Below are 20237 nucleotides of genomic sequence, written 5' to 3'. Positions count from 1 at the left end.
GCAACTGAAATTCCACCACCACCATTAGTAAAGTTGTAGTAAAACTAATCCACTGATTCACTGCCAAAGATCTAAATTGGTGCAGCCCTTGTACAAAGCATTATGGCGATACATGTCAACATTCCTGAGCATGGTAATTTCTGTAGACCAGATATCTGACTCTTAAGTAAGCCCCGTATCAAGAATAAAGTTCAACCAAAGAATAACTTCACACTTAAAAAGGCTTATTGCTGAGTTATCGGCAAGCAGTCAAATGCCCAGCTCTATGTGAATTATTTATGATATAAAAGAACTTGATCAAATATACAGCCATGAAATGTATAATATTTAAGTACAAAATACAAATTGTGCTATGCACACCTACTAAAATTTCTGAAAATACGTAAGCACAGGAAAGGGAACATATAATAAAGAAAAAAGAAGTTATGATATTCAAATGAAATGTTTAATTATTTGATAGTGATACAGTATTTTTTAACTTAAAATGAGACAGATCCTTTTGTGCCTTTTGAGGTTTGCCTTTAAGCCACATGCCTGTATTATCTATTTAAAGAATTATTTTTTAGAAATAAAAATAAAATAATAATTTAAGGACTGTACGCATAGTGACAAGCCATAAGCTGCACCAACCGGATCCTAGATCCTCTTTCCCCAAGGGCAGCCCATTCTGGGTTCTTAGGTTGCTTTTAGTTTAAAACTATAGCTGTCTATGAGCTACTAAGTTAAAAATACCTTCCTGTAAGTTGAGTGTTTCTTATAGCATTTTAGTTTAATTCCTTTTTTTGAAGAAAGTTTAGTAGATGGTAACTGTCGCAGTACTTTGGGATAGCACTGTATTTATTTGTGCATTCATTTTGTGAGAATCAGTGATTTTAATCTAAGAGGTTTGCAAACTTCGGCTGCTGAGAATGGTTCTTACATTTTCAAAGGAATGTTAAATGAAGAAGAATTTGCAACAGAAACCATATACAGCCTGCAAATGTAAAATATTTACTATCTGGGCCTTTATAGAAAAATTTTTCAAGCACTTGTCTAAATGAATATAACATAAATTCTTAGCATATGCTTTTTTCTTTTGAAAATCTTTCTGTAAGATTTGTTTTAGAATTGATATTTGAAAATTAAAATTTTCCTTCTGTAGAGAAGACGGCGAATTAGAAGATGGTGAAATAGATGATGCAGGATTTGAAGAAATACAAGAAAAAGAAGCAAAAGAGAATGAAAAGCAGAAAAGTGAGAAAGCCTACAGAAAATCAAGAAAAAAACATAAGAAAGAGAGAGAGAAGAAAAAATCCAAAAGGAGAAAACGTGAGAAACATAAGGTTAGTTAGAATCTACTTTTTATTTTTTGATAAATTTTTATGAAATATAAAATATTGAAAATTAGAAAGCAGAAGTCATGATTTTATTATAAAACATAAGGATTAGATATTTTCGTTTATGTGATTAAACTTTCTAAACAAAGATTATATGAATTATCTTAAAGATTAAAAAGTAATTAAGTTAAATTTTTTTTGTTGTTGACACAGGGTCTGTTGCCCAGGCTTGAGTGCAGTGGCACAATTTTGGCTCACTGCAGCCTCAACCTCCCAGGCTTCAGTGATCCTCCCACTCAGCCTCCTGAGTAGCTGGAACTACAGGTGCATGCCACCACACCTGGCTAATTTTTTTTTTTTTTTTAGTAGAGAGAGGGTTTTGCTATGTTACCCAGGCTGGGCTCAAACTCCTAGGCTCAAGTGATCTGCTGATCATGGCCTCCCAAATTGCTAGGTTTACAGGTGTGAGCCACCACGCTGGGCTTCAGTTAAATTTTAATACAGATTGAAATAAATAATATTTTAATTGATGGAAAATTGTATACATGGATATTGGAAGGTTAAGGAAAGAGTTTCATTCTCTACAGATACAGATTAGCGCGTTCGCATTGTCCATCTATTTATTTACGTATTCATTTATATATGTGATTGAGTGCTTACTATGGAAATCTTTTATGCTGTGTGCTGAGGGTTATAGTAGTGAGTGAAATAGTTGGCTCTTAAAGAGATTACATTGCAATGGGAAGGAGAGAGACAACACACAAGTGAAAAACAAATGCTATCAGAAAAACAGCAGGGTACTGGATGGAGAATTATGTGTATTTGGGGTAGGGAAGAAGGGGAACCTATGCTGACTGAGAAATCATGGACAAGTTGGCAGCAATGGAGGAGCAGGTTTTGAAACTCCCTGAATTTTCTCCATTAAAATCGCATCAATTAGGATAACACAACCAAAACCCATTGACAACATCTACGAAAGAAGGAAGAAACAAGTTATCTCTAGTAAACCTAAAAAATGCAAATGACTGGAGCCAAACCGTAGACAGCAACAAGACCAGTGTCGCAACAGCATCAGTACAAATGAAGCAGAAGGAAAATAAAGGGACTCCCAGAAACCAAGTTGCCAACAGATATTCACCTCAAATGGTCCATGCCCAGCATGGAAACCTTATGGCCCTGAAAACAGCAACAGAAACTGGGAGGGGCTATACTATCATCACCAGTTCATGCATGAATGTAAGGTGACTACAGAAATTGGATGGTGCTGAAAAGATCTGGACCTGATGAACCCCTAATATGAATCAACCAAATCCCTTTCTACGACAGTCCCACACTGAGGAGGTAACTGCTGGAAGTAGAATCTACGTTGAGAAACAGGCATATAGGGCCAAGGAAAAAAATAGATAACAAGTGGGGGAAGGAAGCAGAAGAGGCATAGCTCAGAAAATAGCCATATTTTTGAATACTTGATGCTAACAGCAGAAGAGATAACCCTAGAGCTATGAAGCTAGGAAAGCTTTCTTGGCCCATTCCATCTGTTATTTTCACATGAGAAGCAAGATAGGACTATGGTCACATTTCATAGTTGTTATTGTAAGATAAAAGGGAATAATGGAGAGTAAGTCTTCCAGAAAAGAAAGCATGCCCACAAAGCATATGAAAAATTTAACCTAATACTTAAAAATGACAAAAAATTAAGAAAACAATATAAGCTATGATCAAACAACATAGAATAATAACAAAACAAAAAGGAAGTACTTAATAAAGCTATGAGCACAAGTGAATGCATTAGAATGAAAGCCAATAGTTTTTTTAAAACGATCAACAACATATTTATCATTGATCAAACTAATCAATAATAAAAAGGAAAAGAAAAATAAATGTATATATGCTGAGGGTGAAATAACTATCAAAAAGGAAATTAAAATCATAAGAAATTTATGTATATAATTTTATGAAAATAAATATTAAAACCAAGATGAAATGGAAAATTTTCTAGAAAAGTACTACGTAATGAAATTAATTCCAGAGAGTCAAAAAGTCTGAGACTTTTTGGAGTTTGTAATCTACCCTACCAAGAAACACAAGGACCAAATCTTTTCAGAGTATAATTCTATTAGTATTTTTCAGGTGAAAAGTTTTCCTTAGAGCTGGAGCTGCCTTCTCATGGTGACTGAGCAAACTTGGCTTTTAAATATATACTGTTTATTTTAAATCCTAGCCAAGAATGATTAGATACTTAAAGTTGAAGCGTTTGACAGCATAATTAAAAAATATTTCTTCATATCACCTATCAAATCAGCAAAGACAAAAGCAATAAAATCATAAAAACCAAACTCCAGACCATTTAGGAACAAGATGGAGGAAAGCAATTTGTCTTTCCTAAAATAACATTTCAGGATGGGTTAGAGAAAAACAGAGCCTGCCCTTATAAGAGCATCAGAGTTCAATCATTGCAGCAAATTTTTACTGAGTTTGTACTAGATCTAGATGCTGGGACTGCAAGGATAATAATACACAGAGCCAGTGTCTTCGTTGCTAAGAAATGTAAGAACTCTTTAAAGAGAACGCTCAACTCGGGAGGGTAATCATTTTGACCAGATGGAGAAGATTTGGTCCCATTTTTTTTTGAAATTATATTAATACTTGAAAATGGTTACTCTTGATATCAATTATCATTACACTTGACATCAGTAATCATTATCAATTACTTACGCTTTTCATTTCACTTTTGTTCAATTTTGTGGGCCAGATTTATTTTATTTTTGTAGTTTGTAATGTTTTGGTATCTTTTAGTTTTAGGGTACTCATGCAATAGAATAAGAACTCCAAAGCCATTTTAGGTGAAAACAAATTAATACATATTCTACTCATGTTCTATGACCCTTTTTGGTGATCTAGGAGCCAATTTTACTTTCTTTAGGTTTAGCTTAAATGTAGATCATTTTAGAGCACAGGGGTGGAGTATTTCTGTTTAGGTCAAAGGGATAATGAGGAAAATGTCATAAAGTCTTTGAGCAGAGAGGAAGATATACTTTCTTCTCAGAAAACCTCAGCGAAGTTGGAATAGTGGTTTCCTTTGGAGCAAGAATTTTTCAGTAGTACTTCAGTCTCCTGGAATAATATAATCTGCTGGTTGGTACCTTTGGCTGAAACAAGCTTATCTAATTACTAGTAAAATTTTCTTCCTTTTGCAAATGTAACATATTTGTCTTTCCCCTCCCTTCAGCATAATTCCCCATCTAGTGATGATAGTTCGGACTACAGCCTTGATTCAGATGTTGAACACACAGAAAGTTCCCATAAAAAAAGAACTGGTTTCTACAGGGATTATGACATTCCATTTACTCAGGTATTGCCATATTTTTTGTTTTGTGATAGAATATAGATAGCATAAAATGTACCATTTTAACCCTACAATTCAGTGGTATTAAGTATATTCACAGTGTTGTTCAGTCATCACCACTTATCCATTTCTAAAAATTCTTGATCATTCCAAACAGAAACTCAGCACCCATTAAGCAATAACACCTCGTTTTCCCCTGCCCCCAGCCCCTGAAAACCACTATTCTATTTTCTGTTTCTATGGATTTGCCTACTCTAGGTATTTCATATAAGTGGAATCATACAGTATTTGTCCTTTTGTATCTGGCTTATTTCACTTACCATAATATTTTAAAAGTTCACCCAAGCTGTAGCATGTGTCAGAATTTCTTTCCTTTTTAAGGCTGAATAATATTCCACTGTATGTATATATCACATTTTGTTTATCCATTCATCTGTTGATGGACACGTGGGTGTTCATCAAAAAAAGCTTCTACCTTTTGCTATTGTGAATCATGCTGCTTATGAACATGGGTATACAAAAATCTTTTTAAGACTTCTTTCGGTTTATTGGGGTATATATTTAGGAGTAGAATTGCTAGATCATATGATGATTCTATGTCCAACTGTCTGAGGAACCACGAAGCTGTTTTCCACAGTGGCTGCACTATTTTACATTATTTACAATATTTACATATTATTTACATTACAATAATGTAAGTATAAAAATACATTTACATTATTTACAGAATGCCTGAGGGTTTCAATTTCTCTACATCCTTGCCAATATATGTTTTTTTTTTCCTTTGTTTACTTTTGGAAACAGAAAATGGTATGAAGTGACATCTCATTGTGGTTTTGAGTATTGCCCTTTTAAGAGAAAAATTAAACTTTGAATTTTATTCTTTCTGGTATTTTATCAGACATAGGCTATAAATTTGAAATCTTTGAACATAAAGAATACATAATGTATTAGTTTGCTAGAGCTGACATAAAATTGTACAGACTGGGTGGCTTAAGCAGTAGAAATGTGTTTTCTCACAGTCTGGAGTCTAGAAGCCCCAGAGCAAGGTGCCAGCAGGGTTGGTTTCTTTTGAGGGCTATAAGGGAAGGACCTGTGCTAGGCTTCTCTCCGTGGTTTGTCGCTGGCCTCCTTCTCACTGCTTTGTCCTTACATGGTCATGCCTCTGTGCACAGGAACTCCTGGTGTCTCTCTTTGTCCAAATTTCCTCTTACTGTAGGAACACCAGTCAAACTGGATTAGAGCCCACTTTAACAACCTCATTCTGATTTAGTCACCTCTTTAAAGGCCCTATCTCCAAATGTACAGTATTTTGTGCTAGGCAAGTAATGATGCTCTCAGAGTCACTAGGAAGTATTCAGATCAGTGTGTACTTATCTGAAAAGCCCCAGAGTTTCTGAGTTCTTGTTTTGGCCAATCTGTCACTGTTCTGGTCTACAGCAGCACTATTCTTTCTCCTAATTTGGTGTTCCTAATCTCTTGTGAGTTTAGAAACCGAAAGACTATTTTTGTTAGTTATTTCTATTGTCTGATTCACTGTTGCCGCCTTTATAGTTGAGATTGCTAAGTGACCATTAAATAAATGAGGTTTTATTAAAATATCTTCTCAAAATTTGAAAAGAATTATATATTAGTTAATAATTTTATCTAGTTAGGTAAATATCAAAATGTTTGTAAGGTCAATATGTCCAGTGATTTTAGAGTCAGTGGTTGTTGCTATTTCTCAGAACATTTTATAACTATTCATTAAAAAATATTTTTACCACAAATGACAAAACTTTTAATTCAGCAACACTGATATGTAGTTAGATTTATTCTTTAGAAATACTCAGAAGTCATTTGGAGACTCTTACAATGAATGAAAAGATGCCCAGGATGGGCATTATTATTTCAGGTAAGAAGACATTTGAAAATATCAAGTAATGAGACAGGTTCTGGATTCATAAGTTATCACTGAAAGTATCCCCAAATAGGAAGTTCCAAATATTTAAAATAGTGGCAGCATTATTATAATAAGTACATAGCCTTCTATAAACAATAGTGCAGTTGTTTGAGGTATCTCACATTTTTTAAACATGATGCAGTTATTTATTGTTAATAAATATGTATTGTTAATATTAAATAGACTATTATATATCCCTATAGATATCCTGCTATTATTTTTGCCTCAAAAAATCAGTTAAAGAAATTAAGAAAAAGGATGGTCTTCTATATTTATCTACATTTCATTTCCAGTGTTTTTCAGTTTTTTGTAGATCTGAGTTTTAATATGATACCATTTTCTTTTAGCCAGATGTGCTACATCGTTTAGCCTTTGTTTAGCATATCTTATTGCGCAGGTTTGCTATCAGTAAATTCTCTCAGCTTTTATTTATTAGGCCATTGTGTTTATTTTATTCTCATGTTTTATAACTTTTCATTTTGTCATAATTTCAGGCTTACAAAAAAGTTGCAAGAATGGTGCAGAGTACTCCTGTGTATCTTTCATCCAGATTCCCCAGTTAACATTTTACCACATACGCTTTACCTAATCTTTCTTCTTTAGTCTTCTCTTCCCTTCAGAGAGATCTAATTTGCATTTATTTATTTATTTGTTTATTAGAGACAGGGTCTTGCTCTGCCACCCAGGCTAGAGTGTAATTTGCCTTTAAACCCATCTATTAAGTATATTTCATATATAGAAATTTGATTCTTTTAAAATCTTCTAAGTCATTTTTATAGTTTCAAGTTTGCTACCAAAATGCTCATATTGTCTTGTCTTTTTCTTGAAAATAGCAGACTTCAGATATAAATTTCTATATCTGAAGTCTGTATTTTTTTTTGAGACAGAGTCTCACTTTGTTGCCCAGACTGGAATGCAGTGGCATGATCTTGGCTCACTGCAACCTCTGCTTCTCGAGTTCAAGCGATTCTTTTGCCTCAGCTTCCCAAGTAGCTGGGACTACAGGCATATGCCACCACACCCAGCTAAATTTTGTAGTTTTAGTAGAGGCGGGGTTTCACCATGTTGGCCAGGTTGGTCTCGAACTCCTGACCTCGAGTGATCTGCCCACCTCTGCCTCCCAAAGTACTGGGATTATAGGCGTGAGCCACCGTCTGCGGCCTGAAGTCTGTATTTCTATTGCCTGTTATTTTTTGCTGGTTCTCTTTCATGTGATCCCACCTCTTCATAAGCCTATTTTTGTTTTCAGTTTTGTCTATTCTGTGCTAAGCATTTTGTAGAAATAACTTGAGGCCTCAGGTGATGTTCTTTTCCTTCAGAAAGGATTTTTACTTACTTCTGCCAGATTTCTGGTGACCCTTACAAACTTTATTCCAGTTTCAGGATTTGAGACTTCTGAGCCACTCAGATTCCTGAAGGCTGGGCTGCAGTCTCTGATTCACATTTTGCAATCCCTTTATAATTGAGGATGGGGAAGCTGAGGCAAAAGAATCGCTTGAACTCGAGAAGCAGAGGTTGCAGTGAGCCAAGATCATGCCACTGCATTCCAGTCTGGGCAACAAAGTGAGACTCTGTCTCAAAAAAAAAAAAAATACAGACTTCAGATACAGAAATTTATATCTGAAGTCTGCTATTTTCAAGAAAAAGACACGACAATATGAACATTTTGGTAGCAAACTTGAAACTATAAAAAATATTTTTCTATCTTTTCTACTTTTTTTAAGAGAGACAACTAGTCTGAATTACCCAATCTGCTATTTACAAGAAGAGAAAGTTGAATACCATTTCTTCCATATATATATTTTGGAGTTGACTCACTGAGAATTAAGATTATATCCTAACTATATCTAAAAATCCATTTTTGTTAGATAACAAGTGTCTGCTATATAACTTCCAAAATTACGGGGCAAAATTAGAATATACTGTCAACACCTAGCAGTTAAATTAGAGAACTTAATATAGCTTCCTTTTTTCTCATCTTTCTTCAGGGCCTCCTTTTCCTTTATTTGTTTCCAGTGATTGCTGTGGGGCCCATTTTTGTTTTACGGAAACCAAATCTATCCCTACAGATATTCTAACAGTTTGTATAGCCTAATAATGAGTTGGCAGAGTGATTAGAAAAGGTATCTATTTTTGTGGGATTTATTGTCTTTTTCATTTATCTTCTCTTGGTTGGACTTGAAAAAATACTTGCTAGACCCTTGCCTGTGAGTGCATTTTGTTCATCCCAATGATGAATGTATGAACTGCTCTAGAAAAGTGGGGCTGCTCTGTAACCCTTTTTTCATTTCATGCTTCCTGGAAAGCTCATACCACATGGTGTGAATGCGAATGTGAAGGACCTTAGCAGTCGACACTAGAAGTCTTTAACCACAGAAGGAGCCATGGGATGGAATGTGCATTCTTAGGGGACTATTAAGAATATTTACAGTTGGGAAACTAGGGAGGAGGTAAATGAAAATTTAGGGATAATTCTACTTAAGGTAGGAACACAGAGATTATTATGATAAAGCTATGCAAATCAGAGAACTGAATTAATATTAAGAATTTAAAACTTCTGTGAGAAGTATCTAATCTCCAGAGAAAAATTTATACTCATCTATTAACAGAGTAATCTTCAATCATAAAGTGTTGAAATATATCAAGTATTAATATAGTCACAGTTTTAATAAAAAGAAATGTGGCCGGGCGCGGTGGCTCAAGCCTGTAATCCCAGCACTTTGGGAGGCCGAGACGGGCGGATCACAAGGTCAGGAGATTGTAAAATGGGATAATAAAAGCTGTCTTGCACGGTTGTTGGGGACAGCTATGTACACACCACACAGACCGTAAGTGTAAGAAACAGGGTGGGTCCCTGGTATCTATCTGTTGGGTGTCTTGAATGAACAAAACTTCTTTGATCCTGTTACCTGCAAAATGGAGACAGTAATTCCTACGAGACCATCCTGGCTAACACGGTGAAACCCCGTCTCTACTAAAATACAAAAAACTAGCCGGGCGAGATGGCGGGCGCCTATAGTCCCAGCTACTCGGGAGGCTGAGGCAGGAGAATGGCGTGAACCCAGGAGACGGAGCTTGCAGTGAGCTGAGATCCGGCCACTGCACTCCAGCCTGGGCAACAGCGCGAAACTCCGTCTCAAAAAAAAAAAAAGAAATGTAACCATCATTTAACTAGTTAATTTAATCTTCAACTTAATCTAAGCAATTATTTTTTGTTTTGCTTAGTTTTCATAATGGCTCTTAAAAAATGTCAGAAACACTGTGTTTTGGCTACAATCATAAATTCCATTCTGAACTTCTGAAGTGCTAGACTAAGAATGGAGTTTATAAACTTTAAAAAGTACTACTTAAAACAAAAATATGATACAATGTTTTTAAAATTGAAAATTGATGAGTGAATTCGTTTTCTTGATTATGCATTTTTTCTCTATTTTATAATTAGAAAGATTTAATACTTCATTGCGTTTCATTAAATACATAGTCTCGTATTGGTATTTTGCCAGAGTAATATTTTATTTTGTTTGTTTGTTTATTTGTTTATTTTGAGACAGGGTCTCACTGTGTCGCCCAGGCTGGAGTGCAGTGGTGCAATCTTGGCTCACTGCAACCTCCTTTCACCTCCTGTGTTCAAGCAATTCTGCCACCTCAGACTCCCGAGTAGCTGAGACTACAGGTGTATGCTACCACATTCAGCTCATTTTTGTATTTTTTGGTAGAGACGGGATTTCACCATGTTGGCCAGGCTCTTTTCGAACTCCTGACTTCAGGTGATCCACCTGCCTCGGCCTCCCAAAGTGCTGGGATTACAGGCGTGAGCCACCGTGCCTGGCCAGAGTAGTATTTTAATATCACATTTAAAATGCACTAAGCTGGCTGGGTGCAGTGGTTCACACCTGTAATCCCAGCACTTTGGGAGGCTGAGGCGGGCAGATCACGAGGTCAGGAGTTTGAGACCAGCCTGGCCAACATGGTGAAACCCCATCTCTATTAAAAATACAAAAATTAGCCAGGCATGGTGGCGTGCGCCTGTAGTCCCAGCTACTTGGGAGGCTGAGGCAGGAGAATTGCTTGAACCCAGGAGGCAGAGGTGGCAGTGAGCCAAGATCGTGCCGTTGCACTCCAGCCTGGGCAACAGAGCGAGACAAATAAATAAATAAATAAAGTAAAATGAACTAGGCTAAAGATGAGTTATTTGGTTTGGATTTTTCTAGATCCTTAAGTTGTAATTATGTGCAATTTTTTCTCGCTTTATTATATTGACAGAGGATACAATAGAGCTAATAAAAATATTTCAGTGAATAGACAGACCTGAATACTGTCATTTAATAAACTTCTAGTACTAAAGTGTATTCTTTGTTTTCACATGCTTTAGTAAGGAAGCAATAAAAGTAATAATATTTGTTGTAATAAACAGTTTCTAAAAATAAATAAGTTTCTAATGAGCAACTTATTCACTAGATGTTTTTCACTATTAGGGAAAGCTCTGTTTTTTCTATTAGACCCTTGATACAGACATTTTCTTTTTATAAAATTTTCCACACATACAGTTTTTTTATTAAATATGATGTAATTTGAGAATTTTCCAGTGTTAGGAGAAATAGTATGTTTTACCACATTCCCCCACCCCAAGCTATTTAACTGTCTTTTCCCTGTTTTCAAAAAGGCTTTTTCATTTTTTGGAGGAAAAATTTATAGTATGATGGTGTGTATTTTTACTTTTTCCTGTGTGTAAGATACTGAGACATAGAACATAGAAAACAAAGGCTAAAGCATAAAGATTACAATATTTAATTATCTCAGGGTAACATTTAGGCTTTTGAACTTAGTTTTAAGTAGTATCGTAGATAAGTACTAATGAAGAGTCAGAACTAGTAACTATCTTTTCTCCTTTCTCCGAACTTGCTGGGGGGAAAAGGATGTCCTGTGCTACTGTCAATTGCTATATATAATTGAAAAATCCTGATAATGATTGTCCATTTTCACTTAGCGTGGACATATATCAGGAAGCTACATGACATCAAAGAAGGGTCAACATAAAAAATTTAAAAGTAAAGAATATGATGAGTACAGCACCTACAGTGATGACAACTTCGGTAACTACAGTGATGACAACTTTGGTAATTACGGTCAGGAAACAGAGGAAGATTTTGCCAATCAGCTGAAACAATACAGGCAAGCTAAAGAAACCTCAAATATTGCTTTAGGGTCATCATTTTCTAAAGAATCAGGGAAAAAACAGAGAATGAAAGGAGTTCAGCAAGGTAAGTTTGAAATTACAGTCTGTCTTAGAATGTGAGAACCTTATTAAAACAGGCATCTGTGGAGTAAAAACTTAGAAACTTCTTATCCCCTCTCAATATTAGCTTATTCTTGTAGAACCTAAATTCGTTTTCTTTTATTTTGTAGAACTTTAGAACAGAATCTACAAATATTTCAATCTGTATGATATAGGAATATTTCAATTGGAAAGATATTCTAATGATTTACAAATACATAAAAATGCAATCCAACTTTCTTATATTTTTCCCCTTCTATATGATGTCAGTATACAGTTGTCTCTCTTGCTGCATGTATTGCTTTAAATTTAGAAAAGCTGGGAAGCTATTGTTTTATTAGGCTTTAAAATACAGCAGTCATTTTTGCTAAACAAATGTGCATGAACTATGAACATCCTTTAAAATTGGAGATAAAAACATAATCTAAAGACATTTCTGCACTGATCGCCTTACATGGTCCCTGGAGAGACAGGACAAGTTGCCAGCTGTTGACAATAAGTGAAGAAACTATGGGTCATGTAAGGCTCAAATCAGCCTTAAGTATTGGCTAATCAAAATACCTGCTTCAAGAAAAGTGGAGCAATATGAGACTGAAATGAAGTAGTGAGGAACCACACTCTATATAACTACCCTTTAATTATCTTTGCATACAGGAATCCATTATAAGTAAATTTGGTTATTTCTATGACTTTATTTTTTCTTGATTTCCTAGCAAAATTTCTTTGAAAAATGTGAATGTAGGCTTTAGCTGAAATAAAGGGAAAATAATTTTTCTACACATATGCTGTTGTACTGAGCAAGTTTGTTCCTGTAGTCTAGATGTTGTGGTATCAGGGATCATCCCACTTGGAGAATAAGGGTAATGCAGAGAAGTCTTGCTCATCCCTTCCCACCTGGGGCTTTTCTTTTCAAGCTCCTACCTGTTGGTCCCTCTTAAAGAACTGAGTATTGGCCAGGCCAAGGGCTCACACCTAAAGTCCCAGCTTCTCAGGAAGCTGCGGTGGGAGGATTGCTTGAGCCCAGGACTTCAAGGTTACAGTGAGCTATGATCTCACCACTTTACTCCAGTCTGGCTGACAGAGTGAGACCCTGTCTCTAAAAAGAAAAACAATTTTTGTAATTTGGGTATCTTTTTATATACTTTTAAATACCAAGTTTTTCAAAAACAAAAAAAGTATAATTTTTTCATGTGTATGTATCTACTCAAAATTATCAGTGGAAATTTGATTTGCTGCTAATTAACCACTGATACCTACAACGTCTTCCTTAAATAGGAATATAATATTTGATTCTCTTAAAAACAGAAAGCCTTGTTCATGATCTTATGCTAAGGAAAATTAAAAATAATAAAACTTGATTTTGCTTCTCTAGCCATGCATATCCTTGTTCCTTGCCTTCCTATGTTGTTAACATCCCTTAAGAAACAGTACCAAGGAGATAAGATACAAAGATTTAATTTTTTTCATTGAATCTAGAAGGAGAAAAAAATGCACTATTATAGACTATTAAAATGTGCTGTTCCTTATAAACTAGTAAATTGAAAGGTATGCTGTTTTTCTCTTAAATTTAAGTACATTTTAACTTTTCTAGGTATTGAACAGAGAGTTAAAAGTTTTAATGTTGGCCGTGGACGTGGCTTGCCGAAGAAAATCAAACGAAAAGAACGTGGGGGAAGAACCAATAAAGGGCCTAATGTTTTTTCAGTGTCGGATGACTTTCAAGAGGTACTAAGAATTTATATATAAGGAAGGGAGGAGCTTTTTCATCTTTTAATTTATTTGGTGGCAAAGAAAGCATTGTGATTTTAATGATACTTTCCTAGTAAATGAAAAATTACCAGCTCAGATAAAATGAGTATCAGTAACCTCCAAAAAATAGTTGTTAATTAGTTGTGAAACTAGTATAGAAGTACAAATGTTGGTGACTTTGAAATAAAATTGTTATGTTTGAAGGAACCTCAAAATAAAATTGATAAGTTTAAAAGCAAAAATATATCCTCTGTTAGTCTTCTTTTGTGCTTTTCTTTCCTAGGAATCATCTTCCCCAGATGTAATTGGCAATAAAATGCTAATAGCTCAATATGTAGCGGGGACAAGAAGGGAGGCAGATGGTAAATTAACTTCCTTTTTAGAGTTGAAAGCATTGAAAGAGAAGAAAGGGGGATATAAATGGTTGGAAAGGTGAACTTATATGTTACATGTGGTAGATATCCAATAAATATATGTCGAGTTGAACTCTGAACATGAACTTTAACCTTGTAGTGACTCCCTGGATTACAGTGGTCCAATTCCTGTATTCTACTGCTATTCTAGTAAGATTTGATTGAATTATAGAGGCAATAGTGGGTCATTAAAAGCTGCAGTTTTGGCCGGGCACAGTGGCTCACACCTGTAATCCCAGCACTTTGGTAGGCCAAGTTGGGCAGATCCTGAGGTCAGGAGTTCAAGACCAGCCTGGTCAACATGGAGAAACCCTGTCTCTACAAAAATACAAACATTTGTTGGATGTGGTGGTGCACGTCCGTAGTCCCAGCTACTCGGGAGGCTGAGGCAGAAGAGTCATTTGAACTCAGGGGGCCGAGCTTGCAGTGAGCCGAGATGGCTCCGCTACACTCCAGCCTGGGCAACAGAGCGAGACTTCATCTCAAGAAAAAAAAAAAAAAACTGCAACTTTGAGTGAGAGCTGAGAGGGATAGCTATATACTATAATTTGAAAATACTTGGTTTTAGGATCTCTCAGTTTAAAGATAATGGGCAGAGATTGCTTAATATGCACTCCTTAGTATACTGTTTAGAGAGATGTTAACAGGTGTGACCTAAAAAAAGAAGTTCAGACCCAAATAAATTTGCAAAACACAGCACATGCCATCTGCTTTTAGAGATTCTCAGTTGACATTAATGTAGTAAAGCTTCTGAGCAGCTTAGGCAGAAAGAAGCTTATTTTGTTCAACCCATCGTTTACTCAACTACAAACAATTTTTTTTCCCTACACACCTACTAACATTAACTGAGCCACTCACTGTTCATGGAACAGCAGTTTTGGAATTATTGTAGTTATTATTTTAGAATTTTGGGGTGACTAAAAACCTACCTGTCATCTTCTTAGACACTAGTAGACCTTTAGAATGTGCTGATTTCCCTAACCCAAACTAATACAAATGCTTTCTAAGAAAGCCGGCTCCTATATCCAGTTCTTACACCCTATACCTTTAAACAAAATTAGCTTCCAGGAAAGTGTGACTTTGAGCAAGTTTTACCTGTCTCTTTGCCTCAATTTGCTTAATCTGCAAAATGAGGGTATAGTATTAAGTTAACTCTAAGGGCTCCATCAAGCACAGCATTTTAGATGTCTATAGATCTGGGCTATACCTGAAAGATAATCATGTAACAGAAATATCAAGGTAAAAATGCATTATCAATCATGTCAGTTTATTGGCTATCATGAGAGACAATTCTTAAGATTCCGTAAACAACTGGGAGTGTGCCAGAGCCCAAGGAAGCAGTTCATTTTCAGGAATGGTCTGCAGGTGGCCCATCCAGAATAGCGTGAACATGCAGGCCACGCCAGAGTGGCCAAGATAGATCCGTCTCTGTCCTAGGCCTTTCAGAGATTATGAGTCTCCAAAGTCAAATCAATTCAGGGGTGCCTTCAGATTCATCATAATGTTTTTTTGAAAAATCAAGAGTAGTCACAGAAGAAGCAAACTTTCACTGAATTTTAAAGGATTCTTCATTTTATTGGTCATAATACTCTTAAATTGTGTTAGTGTTTACTGTACCTACTACATTTTTTGTAATATTTTTTTCCGGTAGGTCCTTACATTTCCTCTACCTGATATATATTTTTTATGCTCTTGTCTCTTGTATCAATATATCTTCTAAAGTAAATAAGTTTTAAAATGACCAAGTACAGTAGGTAGCTTGTTTTTTTTTCTCCCTCCATCTCTCCCTCTTTCTCTCCTTTCTTGTATTTTTTATTTGCAGTACTGTGTTGTAATGCAAAGAATATAGGAGTTGCAAGGCACAATTCCTGAGTTCTGTCAGTCTGCTAACTCGCCGTATCTTCTAGGCACTTAATTTTGCCCTAAAAATTTATTTGTTAAAGTTGCTTTAGATTTTCTGTAGTACCTTGACTATAATCAGGTTTCCCATAGCTGTGGACACCGAGATACTTTCTACGCATTTAAGTGGAACTAAACTAAAAAACAAAACAAAACACTTCCCCACCACAATCCTCTGTTAAAACAATGAAACATTATTTGAAAGTAATATATACAGAAAGAGTAAGTTATTAATGAAACATAAGTACAGCTTGTTGCATTTTTCAGGGTGTGTATGTGTGTGTGTGTGAGATTACCTAATTTGTTTACTTTTTAATTTCAGAGTTGTATTCCTCAGGTTGGCTCATTGATTTTTGCATAATTCAGTTCCTTTGGCTGTTTGTTTTATTTTATAACAGCCATGATTCTTCATACAGAATGCCTATGTGAGCTGGTCATTTATATCTGCTTATTATAAATGAATCTGTGAACATAAAAATGTTTGTGGATCAAATTTATATAGATTTGAGACACTTTAAATGAGTCTATCAGAGTATATTATAAGCAATTTCATTGTGTTTTCCTGGGGTAAATTAGGTATATTTATATTTTAAAAACGAATCTCTAGGATTATCTGTTTACTTGGTATTGTACCTTTTTCAGAATTCTTATAGTAAAATGTGATTTCAGCTGTGAGTGCTGGGGATCAGATTTCAATGTAGACATCTATTGCCTCAATGTTTGCTGTGAGGCAATTTCTTGTTTTCAGTAGATTGAACTTTATGCTCTATCTTTTAGCAAATTAAGAGAAAAGGGAAAACAGAAATCAGAAGAGTAAATAGTCATTGAACTGTGATGTACAGGGCACAGTGCATACCAGGTGCTTGAAAAATATTGTTGTTTTTTAGAGTTGATGAATGTAACTCATTACATTTAGCATGGTTAAGCATCATACTCTGCCTTGTTACTCAATCTTACACGTAAAGCAGAAGTTGAATAGGGGACTCAGGAGAGGTAAGGAAAACAAGTAGGGCTATAAGATTTCTTTTCCTTTAATTTTCTTAAGTTTTTTTCTTAACTTTTTAAATTCAAAAGTTAAAGGTAATACACGCTCCCTGTTTGTTTGCCCTTTTTTTCCCCTAAAGAAAGCACAAAATAACCACACACATATACAATCTCTAATCCTGCCATCCAGAGACATATACACCGTAAAATATGGGGGTATATTCTTTTTGTCTTTTTTCCTTTGCCTTTATTTATTATTGTAGAATTAGGATCAATTTTTTACTTCAAAAATTATTGTAAACTTTTTTTTGTTTTGTTTTTTTGTTTCATTTTGTTTTTTTTGAGACACTCTTGCTCTGTTGCCCAGGCAGGAATGCAGTGGCGTGATCTTGGCTCACTGCAGCCTCCACCTCCCAGGTTCAAGCGATTCTCATGCCTCAGCATCCCAAGTAGCTGAGATTACAGAGATGTGTGCCACCACGTCCGGCTAGTATTTTGTATTTTTAGCAGAGACAGGGTTTCACTATGTTTTCCAGGCTGATCTCAAACTCCTGGCCTCAAATGATTCCAAAGTGCTGGGATTACAGGCATGAGCCACCATGTAAACATTTTTTATGATCCAGAGTTGTTGATTTTTTTAATGACTGCATAATATTCTGCCACCTAAATGTATCATAATGTATTTGACTAGTCTCCTAGTTTTAGATGTGTAGAGTGTTTCTCGTTTTTCTGTTTGTTTTACTATGTCAGTATTTCTGCAGTAATTTATTATATGAATAGATCTTTATGTGTCTCTCTGATAATACTTTCAAAATAATCCCCAAAAGTACAAATTGTATGTCAAACAATATGGGTATTTCAAAGTCTTTTATAATATACCTATCAATAATATTAGTGCATATTTTATTGTGCCTTTGCTCATATTGAGAATCGTGGATTTTCAAGCTTTTTATAATTTTATTTAAAAATAGTTATTCATCTTCATTAAAATAGAAAGAAATAGACTTTTTTTGGTAATCACTAGTAGCATAAGTAGATTACTAGACACATATCTCTCTCCAAATAAATGAATAGCATCAGAATGTTCAGTCTTGATCACTTTTTGTAGTCAATTTGTACTTTTTTCCAGATTAACTTAATTATACATTTTGATACCTATTAATGTTTCATATGTTGCATTCAAATGAAATTTTTTTCTTGCAGTATAGTAAACCAGGGAAAAAATGGAAGGTTATGACTCAGGAATTTATTAATCAGCACACAGTGGAACACAAAGGAAAACAAATCTGTAAATACTTCCTGGAAGGGAGATGTATTAAGGTAAATGTATAGAATTATCATAAGTCATTTTAACTTCCAAAATAATCTTTAAAATTAAAGTCTTTTGGGGGGTGGTTAATTTTTTTCTCTTCTCACGTAGTTGTAATAAAACTGGGTCTTTAAAATGTATCTTGCATGGAAATACCATACATTAGAGCTCATTTAATTATGTTCTGGGACAATAACATAATTTGTTGAAATTATGTTTTAATTTTGTTTAAAAGACACATAATGCTACGTGGCAAGTACTGTTCAAAGTACAACTAATATTAAGTGATTTAATCCTACAGTGACCCTACAAAGTAGTTAATGTTATTATCCCTATTTTATTCATGGCACCAAGAGGTTAAGTAAGTTCCATGGGAGCTCAGCTAGAAATGGTGAGTGCTGGTTGAACTCAGGCAGTATCCTGTGAGGTCTTGCTCACTGTGCTGCCTCAATGCATGTAGCTACATCCACTGTCTTGGGCAGGAATTCTAAGGGGTCATTTGAGTTATTATTTGTTCATTATTAAAGACTGAAGATAATGACCATAATTTTACCATGAGACACCATGTAGAAAATTCAGCTGTTGTTTCTTTGTTTCTCTTTGTTTCTTACCGTTTTTTTCTTTTTCTTTTCTTTCTTTTTTTTTTTTTGTGAATAGGGAGATCAGTGTAAATTTGATCATGATGCAGAGTTGGAGAAAAGAAAAGAGATCTGCAAATTTTATTTACAAGGATATTGTACCAAAGGAGAGAATTGCATTTATATGCATAATATCCTTTATTTAAAATGTATGTTAAACAAAATGCTGAGGTTTTAAAGCATCCTTGAGGTTTTAAAAAATAGTAAATACACCCTAGAAAGCCTAGCTTGGTTTTTAAATTTAAAACAACACATTACATAAAGCCAGTCTAGTCAAACTTTGTACTTCAAAAGAGCAAACCGACTTTTATTCTTTAGGGAAATGAGATAACTGCCCTTTGGAAAAAATTCTGTGAAGGGAAGGTACCTTAATATAATCAGCTTAAAGTATTTCAAGAGAATCTGCTTCCTGAAGGAGTAGTTGGCAAAATACTTACTTTATTCCATAATTATTTTACTCCATAATTATTTTACTTCAGGAGTAATAAAATTATCATTGTGAAAATTATAAAAGTCTTATCAAATCTTACCACTCAATGATAGATGCTGTATTCTTCCCCACTCTCCCTTGGGAAATATATACATGTAAATTGTATTCCTGCTCCTACCCAAATTGGAATTTCACTATATATAGTGTTCTGGTCCTTTAAAAAAATGTATTCTGCAATTTTTCCATGTTAATTTCCCCCCAAATATCTTGTCAGGTTGCTCACTACCACTTATGACTAATAAAGCTTTCCCCCACGGAATTGAAACTATCATCGATAATATGTTTATATGTATGGATTTATTTTTTTGGAGTTCGTGTTTGGCTTCATGGATTTGTTCACCCTCATGTCTGTGTTGCTTTGCTGTGATTATTTCTGCCACAACAGCACACTGTAATATTTGGTAGATTCTGATGTTTATTTTTCCAGATAAATTTTTAAATTCTGTTGTGTTTTAAAAATGTGAAAAAAAGAAAGTGAATAAAATGGAAAATGGAAAATGCCTGTTACCATAGATCAAAATGTCAAAAAAATGGAACCATGCAATTACCAGAGGAATACATGATGAATTTCTTTATAACCCAGGAGAACAGAAAAATTTCCTTGTCTCAAAATCCAGAAGCAAAAAGGGAACAGATTGAAAGTTTGACTCCATGAAAAAGCTTGCATTTGCAAAACAAATACATGTAACATGAGCTAAATAAAAAGATAAATAATAAAGTGAGAAAGATTATGTGTAATTAATATCACTTACGAAGAGGTCATACCCTTAATATATGAGTTTCTGGCCGGGCGCGGTGGCTCAAGCCTGTAATCCCAGCACTTTGGGAGGCCGAGACGGGCGGATCACGAGGTCAGGAGATCGAGACCATCCTGGC

At 35.0% G+C, this 20237-nt stretch overlaps 1 protein-coding gene across 1 annotated transcript in view; it reads left to right on the top strand.

The window, feature by feature from the left end:
• Window positions 1–812: 812 nt before the first annotated feature.
• The window catches only part of ZC3H6 (zinc finger CCCH-type containing 6), a 38192-nt gene continuing 18767 nt past the window's right edge, over window positions 813–20237 (top strand). Inside the window, 7 exon segments of the mRNA XM_011953084.1 lie at window positions 813–1282; window positions 1285–1322; window positions 4546–4668; window positions 11592–11865; window positions 13471–13604; window positions 18128–18244; window positions 18891–19002. Of these exon segments, the coding sequence (XP_011808474.1) occupies window positions 1174–1282; window positions 1285–1322; window positions 4546–4668; window positions 11592–11865; window positions 13471–13604; window positions 18128–18244; window positions 18891–19002 (907 nt within the window). The 5' untranslated portion in view covers window positions 813–1173.

This window comes from Colobus angolensis, unplaced genomic scaffold, assembly GCF_000951035.1.
Source record: "Colobus angolensis palliatus isolate OR3802 unplaced genomic scaffold, Cang.pa_1.0 Scaffold356, whole genome shotgun sequence".
In the NCBI taxonomy this organism is placed as follows: Eukaryota; Metazoa; Chordata; class Mammalia; order Primates; family Cercopithecidae; genus Colobus; species Colobus angolensis.
This window is presented reverse-complemented; position numbering and strand designations above follow the sequence as displayed.